Below are 15,303 nucleotides of genomic sequence, written 5' to 3' on the forward strand. Positions count from 1 at the left end.
TGCTTTTTCAGCATGTCAGATTACGCGCTCTATTTATTTAAATAATTTTTTTATACACAAACCAAGAGGGTTTTTACCTGATGTTAATTGTAAGCAAAAAGAGAAACCTATAGTATTATAAAGGGCGTCGTGTTTTATATTGCAACCTCAAAACGCGTGGAGGTTCAGTTTACTGAATTCCTCCTGCACAGTTTATCAGCATCAGCCTAACTGTTTTGTTCACTGTCGCCATGAAAGCTGTGGTCAGATCGATGTCAGCATGTGGAAGAGCATTTTTACTATTCAAAAATTACGTAGCCTAAATGGTGCACAGCAAGACTTCGAATCGCACGATGCCTCGTTTTGGGCGGTTTGAGGGTTGCGAAACATGCAGTCGGAATTGATGTCGCAGACGGTCAAGTGGGGCAAAGTCAGAAAATTTCAACACTTCCGATAGATAAGAGAGTATGGTTGTACACGTGTGATCTATGAGAGAAGCATGCAAATCTTGCAAATGGCTGAGTATGTGCGTCCACGTGTTCTATACAACTATGATATCTTTTGGTTGTAAATTCTATTTATTCTCCTTGCCATTAAAAACTATTCATTAGAGCGTTCTATCCTACAGAAAGCATAAAACCATATTGTTCCAGTCGTGGTGGACAAACGAGGCTGTATATGCAGGTACCTTCCGATTAATTCAATACACTTGTAACAAGAGGTAATTCTTCTAGTTTGCTGTAGATCTATAATACCTCGTTCTTGCAAAAACCGTACAAACTTTGGCAAATCGTGCCAATACCGTAGCAAAACCGAGCGAACGTCCGTTCACACTACCAACTTCAATTTTTTTATTTCAGACAACCCGAAGAATTAAGAAAGGCATCAACAACACGTATAGTTTACGCAAACAACAATCATTTGACAGCGAAACGACGACAAATGATATTGCACTGGCTAAGCAACACGAAAGGCTCCAAACTGAGCATAATATGAGTACATATGAGCGTACACAGTATAGGCAAACTTAATGCAGATCTTGTCTCCTTTGCTGACCAATTTTAGAAGTCCGGAATAACGAGTGTAATCCTGGTAACCATTAGGTGATTGAATTACTTGATTAGTCAAATCAACATATTGATTGTTCAAGTAGATGTAGAATCCAGAAATCGTTTGTCCCGACCTTGGATCTAAACGTATCTGTCCATAGATATAGTAAAGTCCATCTTTCGGCACGGTAATGTATCCGTTACTGTATGTCATTCCGCCTCTCAAAATAGGAGAATACCACTGACCGCTACCAGTATACCAGTCCGTAATAATGCTGTCTGATTACAACCAACAACACCAAAAATGCATTAACAATATTTTTACACAGTGTTGACGACAATAACTTTACTGGAACTGTATGTGCCATATTTCCCATTCCCGTGCAAATGAGCGGCGGGTTGATCGTTGCTTGCCTGCAGTGTAACATATTATAATACTGAAATTGGCAAATAGCCAATTTGCATAATTACGTACCAACGACTGCAAAGTGAGCTTCATGTTCGATACCTGTATATAACGGCACACAATATCGTCATATTAACAAACTAAAGTAAAGACACAAAAACTGTCGTTTTACATATAAACTCCTATTTGCACAGTCTACTGCACTAAATCAATTAACTAAAATACAATATATCCTTAATTGCAATTAATACTTTCTTGCGTAACTTCCGTTATTTATTACTGATTAAATCCTAAAATTTGTCGCATATATACTGGTATAAATCTGACATCGACTTACCTCTGTCTGTAACGCCTTTACAGGACTAAAGTACTTTTCAAGCGTCTCTTGGTCTATCTAATATAATTAAACATTTTATAACATGTTATGACGTCATATGCATATATTGAAATAAATATACTGGTTGTCCGGAAATTCCTTGCGGTCCTCTTAGGCCTTGTACACCAGGTATCCCTTTCAGTCCCTAATCCAAATGTATCTTAAGTATGAATCCAATCCTCAAATTTTACAAGATACTACCTTTACTCCCTTTGAACCACGTGAGCCAACTGGTCCCGTGTGACCGGCTGCCCCCTACACCAAACAATATCTACATATTATACAATTTCTAAGAACATCTGATTTACAACAATTCTTTATGCAAGTTTAACGTTATTTGAATGTTATTGGATATTATTCTTAATAAACCTTAAAATATGGCACACTCTTGAAATTTTAGGTTAACTATTTTATATTAATATTTAACTTTGTCGTTAGCTATGTATGCTAGTCTTCATTGTGTAAAACGGTATCTGTATCAATTTTGTCTCACAGGATCTCCATCAGCTCCTTCAATACCTCTTGGCCCCAAACTTCCTTTCTGTCCCTATTCAACGTTTACACACAATGCACAATTTCGGCTAATTATTTTAAGAACGTCTATTTACTGTGTCTACCTTGTCACCACTTGATCCTTTTGATCCAGATGGGCCAATAGAGCCTGTTGCACCCTACAAAGAATATATAAATTTGCATGATTATGTCAATCAATAGCAATGACACATTTGAGTGTCATAAAAATGAGCCAAAACCTATAAACCATTCCTATCCATAAACAAACAAGACGTTTCTATTATGTTTTTACATAGTGTCTATAACGATTCAATAGCTGTTTACAAATCAAATGTTATTTGACTTTGGTAAATAGTTTCCTTACAGTTTTTGTATTGTTCATATTGTTTCTTTCTATGGCAAATATATTACTATTTTATTATTTGTATAAAAAAGGATATAAGCCTATTTATCTACATGCACGCAAGACTGTTTGTTTAAACAGCATAGTGTAGAGCTACATTCAAAAGAAGAAGGCTAGCCTGTTTATGCACATTACATTGTAATATATTTGATGAGATATAAATCCACTACTCTACTTACACGCTTAGCCGATTAACTGCAGCTGGGCATACCGATATTCATTTACGTATATATGTTTTCATTCTTGTAAATATATAAAACATACATTCTTACACATGCATATATCTTATGAAGCTTACCATCTCGTTCTCCGCATTAGTAAATTAGCTATTAATATTTCTAATGGTTAGCAAATTTGTATTATTATTACTAGTTGATACATAAGGAATTTATCGTTAGATGCATTCATGAAGTATATCTCATTCATCTCGAAAAATGTCGTTTAGAGTTATATCTCGTTTAATGATATCCTCTTGAATGATATCCAATTGTAATGTTTTTGATTGCTACTTAATTTTCCCTTAAAGAAATAATAATTTAACCAAGTGTCTATTTTTTAAAAATCCCGTTGATTTGATGTATTGATTGTTGGCTAATAAATATCCCGTTGAAGCCATTTCGACAGTCGCGTTGAACGCCGCGTTTCTTCAAAGACGTTGCTGCAGTTGCGGGGAGCAGGTGTAACGAAATGGCATCTATTCGACGTGAATCCTGTTCGGAAATATATATCCGAGCAGCAGTAAGTCACGAGCAGTTACTTAGTCATCCAAGTAATCTCTTCCCCGTATATATAAATTAAGTCACGACGTCTGACTCTCGCCATTTCGACAGTCCAGTGGAACGTCGTCTCTTCGAAGCCACTGCAACAGAGCGCTCTGTTTTGAAAAATTCTCCTTGTTTACGTGCTGACTCTCCCCATTTAAAACGACCGGCCGTTTGCTATCTTTCCATTGGCGCTCAACACCTTGGATGCTATAGCAATTAGACAGATCGTGACATTTAAATATCGTTATCCACTTTTCATAACTTGAAGTTTTGCTTTGGCAGTGAAAGAGTGCATAACTTTTAGAATTCTTGGTCAACATTTGAATTACTAATTAGGAGTTTTAGTGACCATTGGCCCCACGTTTCGCCTCCAGTAAGTTTGAGGGGTGTAGGTTGTGACATAGATTACGATGGGAACGGAAGCTAGTCGTATAGTTAGCTACACTTTCCACTGTTCGAAATTTCTGAAATTAGCTGGTCACCAGGGTAACAGGAAGGCGTGGTTTCAACCGCATTGGACGCCGGACCGTCAATTTTAATACTTCATACCACAAGTTTTATGCACAGGCCAAATTATTTTACAAACAATTATAATTTTCGCACTCAAGCATTAATTAAAGCAACTCTGTTGACTTGTTAAAACTAAAATTATCTTCAGCAACTGGTGCAACTAACAACACCAGAGGTAACATGGACCAGAGAAAGTACTATTTACGACCGTGTTTGGTCAAACCTCTATGCTTACTGCCTTGCTGGAGCTTTATCTTTTTTGGCCCGTTGTATATGTGGCTGCCGGCTGTGTTTTCCATGCGGTACATACAACGTATGGCCTTCTGGAAGCTTGCCCAGAATTCAGACAAATATTGACTCCCGGGAGTGGGTCAAATTCTTTGATGTCTAGTCTCGACAGCTTTACCTTCATCAAGTCACTGACCGTCGAAAATTTCAAACGGTCCGCCAGTCTGACTTAATGGTATGTGACAGAGAGAACTGCCTCTTGAGCTCAGCTATATGCATAGGCAAAACCAACATGATCTGTACTAACGCCAAGATGTTTTTCAGATCCTGTGTATCAGTGCCGCAGTCGACGAAATTCTTCCACAAAGAATAAAAATTCCACTGTTTATTCGTCTGAATGTAGTCTCTAATAAAATGCTTTAATTCCCTCTATTCCAGCAATAAGAGTGTTGAGTTCAAGTCCTGTTTTTACAAAGGATCAGAAAAGTGATCGGAAAGAAGCTCAACCTCTAGATCTCCATATTGGTCCTAATGGTCTTGCCACTTATGCGGAAACACACCGCAAAAGCAGCCAAAACATCATCAGTTGTAAACGAAGCAAACTTCCCCTCGATGTGACAGGAAATGGTCTGCACTCGTTCTTGAAATTTTCTCTTAACCAATCGAAAGGTTTCAGTCATATTTCTTCGCGAACGACATATATTCTGTCCTTGATGAACGAGAGCATCTTCTTCAAGTGCGGTGTCGTCTCCTTCGCTTTTGTCGTTTTGAGTGTCGAAATCATACTTTTCGCTGCTATCAATCTTGTCGCTACTTTTCCCGTGTTCTATTAGCGGAATCTGTGACAGGCTAGTCTTTTCCTGTTCAATACGAGAAAGTACATCATTGATACGCTTTGTTAACTTTTGTATTACTACGGTCATGTCTAGACAGCTCGGCTCTTGCAGATACCACAAAGCGAAGAACGGTATCAATAGTTGTGGAGTTTTTCTGCAATGTCTTGCTCAGGCGTCCAAATACTACAAAGAGGTCATATGAAAGATACATAAAGAGAAGAACGTCTGGCTTCAATAGGATGAAACAAAGCTGTGCTGCCCGACCTTGCACAGCAGTACGACCCATGCGCACCTGACTGGCATGTTGAACAAGAATGGGCCAGTCGTGGAGTATTAATCGAAGTGCCCTCTCTCTATGAGCTATCCAACGTGTCCCCTTCAGCTTCACTAGTTTCAACACAGGTAAACCCCAACGCACGACCTGTTTCTTGAAGGCCTGCACAACATAAGGGAGATTAGTGATAAATTTTGAATGCATTCTCCATCACACTGTCTACGACTGTCATAAGAGAGCATGACTTAGCTGCAGTCTTAATTGCTAGCTCAAGCCTGTGTGCACAACCGTGCACTACTACGAGATGTGCAGCCCCGTTGTTGCAACCCAAGTTGACTGGAGCACCATCAGCTCCAAACGACACCAGCTTGTTCCTCCAGTCAGCGCAATGTTCGTCAAGGCAATCGCATATGCTTTTCGCGTCACTCTGTTTCAAAGGATAGTAATCCAAAAACTCAAACAGAGGCTGATTGTTCACTAACATTCGCACTTTTACAATTTCTTCGTCTATTGTTCCTGTGTTCGTGCTGGAGTCACAGAGAATAGAGAAATGTTGACAAATCCATCTTCTTTCTTGTCTCTACACGAAGCTGTTCAGCAATGGCATTTACAAAAGATTGGGTTTGCTTGTCACTGCGGTAGATGTCCATTAACACGACACCATTTTCAATTCGCAGTTCAGCGAGAGGCTTAAAATCAAGAAAAGGGCGTTCTTTCATGGCTAGATAGAAAGCTGTTCCGAAAAGCTTCTACACGGTGTCTAACTCCGCGTCTCTCATGTGTTTCAATCCTCCTTTGACAGATCCGGGTACATCAATTGACGACTGCAGAAAGGCTCTCATCTTTGCCTTTCGATGAGCTTCTTTTGCCAAATGATGACAGTGCGATAGACTGAGGCACTACAGTCTCTTTGTTCATTGTAGAGGTTCCTTCTACGAAACTGTTTCGGGAGTTCCTTTTGTCATATGTGACACACCATGCACAGAAAATTTTGGTCCTAACATCATTTGCTGTTAGCCAGGGATTACCAGTTTTCCTGATTCCTGAGATGTCTGTAATGTTTTAATTACTAATTTGTTTCCTTGCGCTTCCGTGCGTGATTGCCCATATACACTTCCAGATAGTTTCGCTCTCTCTTCTCTATCTTGTTCCTTTGTATGAGCAGCTAAGGGTTGTAAGACAAGTGTTCTTTCTGGTTGATACGACGTAACCAAACTCGGTTTCCAGACATTCAGAAACTTCGTTAACCGTTCAGATGATTTTGAAGTAGATTTAGTTGCTCTAGACGGCATAAGAATTGAAAACATGTTCCGTTGATAGGTTTTCGTCGCACGCTTAATGACAGCAGGGGTCTGTTCAGACGCTTTATGCTTTCTGCTTAGAGATCTTTGTGCTGCATGCATCCAGTTCCAGATTAAATCTTTCGACTGCCTTGGCAATTCTTTCCTGAAGTTCTCCTTGGTTGAACACGACTGCCGCTTTTCAGTTTGCTCCAGCTGTTCCTGTTTGTACGAAAGTAGAGGTACAAAGTCTTTGGGAGACCAGAGCCTTGCACGTGGTAGTTGCCCAAGATGGCACCATAAAATCAAGATTGTTGGTATAGAAGTGGCAGCTTGGTCAGTAATACGTGGCAGCTTGGTCAGTAATACGTGGCCGTATCCTAATGCTAAAGAATGGTCTCGGCCGGACTGTGTCCAGCATTTCAGGCTAGACCGATTTGACATTTACTTGGCACACTGTATATTGCATAAACCGTCAACATTAACTGTATTCACCAGGCAAACATACAGCTTCCTAGCATCTACTACTATGTACTGCTGTTTTGACGCTTTCAGTAAAATTGAAAGGATTCAAGACAGCCGTAGCATGGTCAGAGAACACGCTCGAAAGAATGTTGTTTGGGTTTTCGTGGTGGCCTGATACCTATTTCTTCAGACTCGAGACGTTGTGTTGTGACTTCAAGATCACTTCACAAGCTGCTCTGAGTCGAAGGTTAAAGTGACGGCAGAACTCATCAAAACCATACATAAAGACAGCAAGAGAACGAAAGAAGCTATTTCCGTCTCATAGTACTCGTCCTGGAAACAAGCCTTTTGGAGAATCTGCAGGCAACTGACTTGCCACGGTTCTATCTCGACCACAAACTTCAACTACAGGCGTCTCACGCAAGCACACAGGCATCTTGCCAGGAGACTACTACTTTTGATGCTTCTTCCACTCTGGGATTATTATACACTGCCTTGCAAGATCCTCTCAGAAACTGTTCATCCATGTCGTGGCAGTAGTGTAGTCCTGAACAGCTGAGGAGGCCTGGTTTAATAAACCCAATGGAAACGCCGTCAGATATCAGTCGGGTGACAATCAGCTGGTAGACGTCTATAGTTATCTAACACATGTCTAGTCCTTTAAAATTGCGCTGTCAGGTTTTCAGGGTGACCATTGTACAATTGACTGTCAATTAGTAGATATAGAGTATTATATCCGCTCTTTGTAGTAACTTACTTATTTCTACTACAGCTGTCACTGCACTGCACTGATTCTAATCATAATGCAAGTTTCTCATGTCAAAAACAAAATGACACCTGTGGCGAGTTTCGTCACGACAGGTACTAATCGATTTGTATCACGCAGAGCAATTGTTTTGATTGAATTACCGTATATTATCATCATTCAAAGTAGAAGTGTAAGGATGTGTAAATATTACTTTTATGTGGCGTGCAGTTGTTCTCTAGTTCTAGACTGAATCTATTTGTTTTGTCACTAACCAATTAACTAATTAAACGTATAGTCTAAATGTTTCACCGTTTATCTCCTAATGCCGTTTTGATGAAAGGCCTATCATATGGTTTGCAAACCATAATGTGATATGTTTTGATTTACGTAATACGAGTAGATATATCAGCATAAAGTACAAACCTGTGTTCATACTGGACTGGGCTTGACTACCTGGTTTGTAATATAGCACGCTACAGTTTCAGCAGAAATGTTTACATATGGAGTCTGAAAATAAAGTCAGGATACTCCCGCTTGACGGACGACACAAAATTTCGGTACAGTGTGGTATCACTGTGATAGTGATGAAGACGACCTTCTCTGCCGTGTTGCACGCACGAGATTTGCCCTGTTTCTTGCAGCAGCCAACACAGTAAGACGATGTTTTCCTTGCTAGCCCTAGACTGCTAGAGCGCTGCCCCGTTCCTCGAACACCATCATATTCCGGACGCGAGTTCTCAGTTATTCGTTTTTGAATGCAGTCTCTACCACATCATAAATGTATGTATCCAAGTTGTAATTGAGCACACCAAAAAAGAGCTTTATACCTATTCTCTGCTTAGATTGAGATTGAAAACTGTGCGGAGCTTTGCATATCTCGTTCATCGTACAAGCGCATTGTTCACCGGACAGAAGCGTTTAAATTACACACACGCATCCTTCAGCATAGTTACTTATATATCGCTAATCAACAACTCTTTACCTACAAATCGTGTTGTTAGTTATCCTGCATGTCAGCCAAGATCTGTATGAGTTACAGTCAGTCAAACGGCCATGGTAACGGCCCCAATCGTCGGATACCCATTTTCATGCCTTCCTGCCTTCTCAACAACAGCTCTCGGTTTCAAATGACTGCAGTCTATTAAATTCAGTTATCTGAACGCCGCAGAACGCAGAACGCCTGCCTAGAGTGCTTGACGGCAATTCTGAGTCATTTCTCGTACAATCACGCCCTTACTACGACGCGTAAAAGGTGGACTTGAACGAACAAGCCGTACAACAAAGAAGACGACAACCGAAACCTATGAGAGAGCACGATTGAAGTGCTAAAACGCTCTTTTAACCTTTGCAAAGAAAGTCGATCCTGCGTAGCGTGCGTTGACAAGGACTTGACGTTATCTAATTCAACTTTACCTAGCAGAAGCAGGGGTGAAGTTCCAGCTGCTCTGACAGTAAACAAAGTTCCTGCATTCGGTACAGTTGTCTTAGTCAGAGCCAAGTAACAATTTAGAGGCCTTGAAAAAAGCACGAGCTGTTCCTGTGCGAGTTGGGAGAATGTGCTCGCCGCAAAGCTCGAACATGGATGACGTGAATCGTCTGCTACATCCGGTGCATCAAGCGTATGCAGTTGCGCTGCAAGACACTCAGGAGTTCAAATTCTTACACTGGGATGACTAGACAGTACCGGAGGGCCAACAGAATGAGCTTGTTAGCAGAGGACATTCAGCAGTTTCCTCTGATAACCGTTGCTGAGTCAAATAAAGGTCAAACGAATTGGGGCCGTACGATATTTCCTTCCAACTATCTCTTATGACATTTATTACCTGCAGGCTGCTGCTGCGAAGAAAACGACGGCGGTCCGACGAAAGGGGCGTTACCTAGACACAATGAGCACTCGCTATCACTTCTAGACAGTGATAGTGTTGTTGTGTTAGCTAGTCACCTATAAACCTATCTCATGTGCGAAGTTGCAGAATTGCCGTTGCGTTTCCATGGAGAGATCGTGTCTGTATAATGGTGGTGTCCGATAAACGTGGTCGCACAGAAGGATCACCTTTACCGTCCTAACATAACCGTTTTAATCCTTTGGAAGTCCCGCGTCTGGAATCACAGTCTTTACTAATCCTTCTTAACGTGGGCTCTAACAAAGCTCAATCTTACTTCGTTTCCTTCTTGCACGACTGTCCGATGATTGACGGTGTTCGATAAGAGGGGCGTCGCTCTACTCCTGTCACTATGTGCTAGACAGAATGCTACTCTTGTTACTACGCGCGAAACAGCTGGAATGTTTTGATAACTCCTCAAGTAACCGCAAACCAACTTCCCTACTGTACCGTCTGCAAACCTAATGCAAACAGCATTCCTTGGAGCAGGTGCAACGTTTAACACTAACTCAAGTATGATAACAAGCTCAAACCAGGTTGCAGACCATAGTGTCAACACACCTACAAGTGTGTTGCTACCAGCTGTGTTGTGTTGTTGCTCCTAGCAACACGTACACTTGTACAGTACACACTCGTCTCTCTCTATTCCCCAAACGTGAAGTTGAGGAAGTGAGTAATGGGATGTGGTCACACCATTAGAGCACTAACCAAATCTGCATGATAGAAATGTTTTGAATACATTCTGCCTGCTAAAGAGTGTCACGTTACAACAGAGTAAAAAGTTGCCACTCACCAGTAACAAGATTGTCTAATTAGCTACACGAGTGCAATTTGCCTCTCCAGAGACTGCAAGCCGGTCAGTGCCGTACACGTAGCAGATTTTACCAAAGCTGGCGACTAGCTTTGAAGCATGCAATGGCCAGCGGAAAGTTTTAGTCGCCATTGGCGAATTTGCGACCGCAGTTTCGAACACTGCTGTAAGTTTCGTAAATGATAGAAGAATGCAAATATTGCAAGTTAACATAATACAGCACCTTTTCGTCGAAAAGCAATAGCTCCAACTCATTAGGAGGACCAAACATTCGGAGGCATTTTAGAGCCCTACGACTATCAAGACGAGACAGTGAAAATATAAGAAACCACCTATTTTCTTACAGTCCGACCAATGATAAGACACCAGAATATAACAGACTTTACAATCTAGACTGTTAGCCTTGGCTGTTGTAGGTTCGTGATCGCTTTTCGCTTATTCTGACAGTGGTTCCACTTGGCGTCAGTTGATTGCAATGCACGACGCCGCGCACACCACGAGCACAAAGAATAATTTAATGGTCTTCTGTTGCCTCCAGTATCTATTCATGATTCATGTATAGCAATTATATAATTACTGGTAATTGAAAAAATAATGATGTGTACTGTACCTTTTAGCGTTCTGTTATCTAAACAGGTTTTGTCTCTTCATGTGTAAAATCACTCTAGTACGTATATAAATATTTGTGTTGGAGTGAAGGTAAAGCTTTGGACAGTGTGCAGTTATACCTCCTTAATGTAGACGAATGAACGTGTAGGCTGTTGCAAGTAAGACAACATTGCTAGAAAAATGCAACGTCTATAGGCATAACATTAGCCTAGATTGTAAACCCATTCCACAATTACCATCTGACAGCCCCTTTTATCAGTAATAGTGAATGCCCCTTGATTTCAGCTACAACAGCGAACTCTCGCCGTTATAGTTCACACTTCAAGTGTAACCTACTAACCACACTTCTAGCAACACGTCTACTCCAATTACCAACACTTTGAGGTGTGTGTATTCACAAATCAGCACATCCGTCAATTTTTACACTACACAGCTCATTCTGTCTTCGTTTATGTTTCCCTCTTGCTTATCAACTCATTCTAACCGCCGTGGACGCTCTTTTCCGTGTCCGTACGTACTACATAACTTCACATAACTCCAGAATTCGCAAACTCAGTCGGACAAGAGTTAGAACAGCGTCTGGCAGCGGGTCTAGGCATCCTCGCATGACGATGCCAAACAATGAAAACAACAGAGCTTCGATGTCAAAACTGTCGTCTGCTAAATAGCACTAAATACAGTGAAAAATAGGCCCACCCTAGTGCCTATAGGTAATTCTATTACACTATCCATCCCTTTTGTATAGCTGGGTCTTGTGAACAGGAAATGCTGTTTTGGCACAAACACCGTTTCTCTTGTAACGTTACCGCAGACACGCCTGAATATACCGTAAGACGTAAGACGGAGCCACATAATTACCGAAAGATCACTTGTTTTAGCCATTACAACTTTGATTAAAAATATAAATATTTCATGCACACACTCATTTAACTGCCAAAGCAATAAAATTTTCTAACCTAAAAGTGGGTAACTATATTTTTGAATGCCTCAATCCTTTTAATTAATTAATGAAGGCACTACAAGCACGTTCATCCATCTTAAATCTAATTAGTCGGAGCAATTGAAGAGCGTGAAGAAATCGCTAAACAGTGACCAGCACGTGGAAGTGTCGACTTGTGCTAATATTAGTGCAACAAAACTACTGTTCGAGCTCACCTGAGCACCAGGAGGTCCAGCAGGACCGGATGCTCCACGATCTCCCTGTAATACGATTTCTAATGCAATAGCATCAATAGTTGTTTAGAAACTGAAATTACTTTGGGACCGGCTGCTCCCAATCCGCCTTTGTAACCCTAGTGGTACATACAAAACACACAAACTTTACTAATTTGAATGATTTTTCACATTGAAACGTTAAAGTCACTCTTAATCCACGTATTCCAGGAAGGCCGTAGTCACCCTAAACATTAGAAAACACGTAATCAGTACTTCAAGATATTCGCTAAAGTTATCTGTTGTACTTTTTGAACGTGTAATTACCTTTTCACCTTTCTCTCCAATGCAACTTTGCATTGATGCATCTCCTGCCTGGTCGCTGTTGCTAACAGCTTGCTGAAATAGAGCACAAACTACAAGCAAGAACTTGAGCATGCTGCCCTTTGCAAACAAAGAAGAACAATGAACAAATAGTTCCGGTTTGCTACGTATTGAAGTGAACTGATTGGAAGGCGGGGAGAAAGCTGCATCATCCAATCACAGCAGATAAGTTTTGGACAGAACATTGTACGAGATGGCGTGTAAATATATCAATATTGCTGCCGTCAACTGTAAGGCATGTTCTATTGTTCAATCAAATGTGATATGATAGACATCGTTGCCAAATTGTGGTTCTCATTGTCAGCCACTCAAGTGGGAGGGTCCTAACCAATTGTAAACCAAATGGCAAAGTTCGATAATGCTGACTGCATATGGGCAAAAGGTGTGCAGTGTAATTGTAAATGACATTTAGCAGCTGGCAGAAAACACACCCAAACTGACTGTACCCACTACTAACACCATATGTACTCGACATTGCCTCTGTGTTAGTTTTACACACAAAAACGTTGATTTTCATAGACAATATTTTCGTCTGCACAAACAGCAGAAGCACGTAACGTAAAGTATCAAATTATCACATGCAGCTGACATTGAAACAACAAGGAAAGAGGCGGGCATCGTCACGTATAGGTGCATATTGTTAGACTTGAGATACTCTTTGCGCCTCTGTGGTTACCCGTATAAGCGGAGAAAGTATGGTACCGGATGGCGTCTTTCCGGACAAGTATATACGTCATATCAGCAGGTGGCTTACAGGTGCCATCGATAGGAGTTGGAGGTGATGGTAAGATACCACTTACTAATAAATGCATGACATAATAGGCCAGACAAACGGCGATCGACCAACGTATTTCGTGATTGAGCGGAATAGGTAACCCTATCTGCTAGAGAGCAGTTTAGAAGATTGCATATACATACATACATACATACACACACACACACACACACACACACACACACACACACACACACACACACACACATACACACACACACACACACACACACACACACACACACACACACACACACACACACACACACACACACACACACACACACATTAGGCACCTAGTCACAGGAAATTGCACCGGAAGAATGCTGTCTGCTAACAGTCGTTTTCTCTCCAGAGTGACATACAAGAAACGGCAAGGTCGGGGAGAGACTGTATTGATTCTAGAATATCGGTGTCACTCTCTGTTTAGACGTTTATTTTAGGAACCGCTTGCTACAACTATGACCGTTCCCAGTAAGTGTGTCATGCACGCTCTTTATTGTAACCTCTAGCTAGATATATTCAAGCGAATTTCAATTTTCGTTCACCCGACTACATGTCGAAACCTAGTGTGAAGTTTTTTCTAATTATTGTCATTGTAGAGTATAGCTATACCGTAATAATTATATAATTTATAATTAATAATATAAAGGGTTTGACTCCCTACCCAGACTGATTTTATGAAAAAATTGATTTCTTTTAACTCTTTTCTTTATAATTTCATTTCATCATCAATTGCTACGTCTGCAAAGTGACAATATTCAAAACTCCTGGCTTCACCTTCAAATTGACGTGCATTCTTGAGTAAACCTTCACTTCCGGTATTCCTTTCCTACTAATCAGAAGAGACAGTACAACATGTCTAGCTCCATTCGTTTCTTAAAGTGTAGAAACAGTGTCTGTAGCTTACGTCTAGCTCACTTGAATGTTTCCAACCTACCTTGTAACTTGCCGAGAACTTCGGCCCACTCGATCGTTGCGCGAAGACAGACAGGATGGACGCCATTACGAAGCTTCTTCTTCTAATAAGTTGGCAAAACCAAAGCATAGAACCAAAAGCCTTGGCACCACGATTCGTTACACGAGGTACAACAATCTGATGGATCGATCTTTACTTCCGCTAAGCTGCGTATTTGACGTTTTTTTCCAAACAAAATTTGAATACTCCAAGGTAGTGAAACTCGTCGAAATGAACTTGAACGCGCAAAAAGATTGTAATTACATCAGACTGTTCGTGATCTACAGAGCTGTATACGGCTCTGATGATCTATGTAGCCTCGCGTTCCCTTCACGTTTGAGCGAAACGAGCTGGCAATAATTTTTTCAAGACAGAGAAGATCTGTCTTGTTGCTATGGAAACAACTTTACCGCTGGACCGTTAAACACTTTACTAGCATTAACAAGTGATAAATTTTGGAACGTTTGAACTGATAGTTTAGATGTAACAGTTATGTCATGAATTATAATGATTTCATTTTGTCAGTAGGGATCAGGCCATTTATTAATTAATATTTAAATAATTATTTTATTCCCTTTTCTTCTTGACAATCCCGGTCCTTACTTAATAAATTATCTTCGACAAGGACTGCTTTTGTCAAGATTGACAAGACTGGTTTTGTTATTCGTTCGACAATCGCGTCAGCAGGGTATTTCCGCGAATTTCCAAAACGTCGAACGGTCCCAGGAATGGTGTCGCTAGTTTCCGATACTTGCCTGGCTGCTTGGCTTGAGGTATTAATATCAAGACCTAAAATTGTCTCCAAATTTGTATCGCCTTACATCCCTGATCATGTTTAATTATATCTCTCCTGCGCTTGTTTGATGTTTGTTCTTGCTGTGTCCCTTGCTGATGTCAGCG

General features: G+C 40.8%; 1 protein-coding gene across 1 annotated transcript; it reads right to left on the reverse strand.

Moving 5' to 3' along the window:
- Positions 1-806: 806 nt before the first annotated feature.
- LOC134193269 (collagen alpha-1(III) chain-like) lies at positions 807-12,728 on the reverse strand. The gene is made up of 12 exons (XM_062662090.1): positions 12,614-12,728; positions 12,498-12,533; positions 12,391-12,426; positions 12,290-12,334; positions 2,428-2,481; positions 2,304-2,357; positions 2,012-2,065; positions 1,893-1,955; positions 1,772-1,828; positions 1,504-1,536; positions 1,379-1,442; positions 807-1,307 (listed from the first exon to the last, which is right to left on the reverse strand). The coding sequence occupies exons 1-12, from the start codon at positions 12,722-12,724 to the stop codon at positions 937-939; spliced, it is 978 nt and encodes a 325-aa protein (XP_062518074.1). The 5' UTR covers positions 12,725-12,728; the 3' UTR covers positions 807-936.
- Positions 12,729-15,303: the final 2,575 nt, after the last annotated feature.

The sequence above is a fragment of the Corticium candelabrum genome, chromosome 17 (assembly GCF_963422355.1).
Source record: "Corticium candelabrum chromosome 17, ooCorCand1.1, whole genome shotgun sequence".
NCBI lineage: Eukaryota > Metazoa > Porifera > Homoscleromorpha > Homosclerophorida > Plakinidae > Corticium > Corticium candelabrum.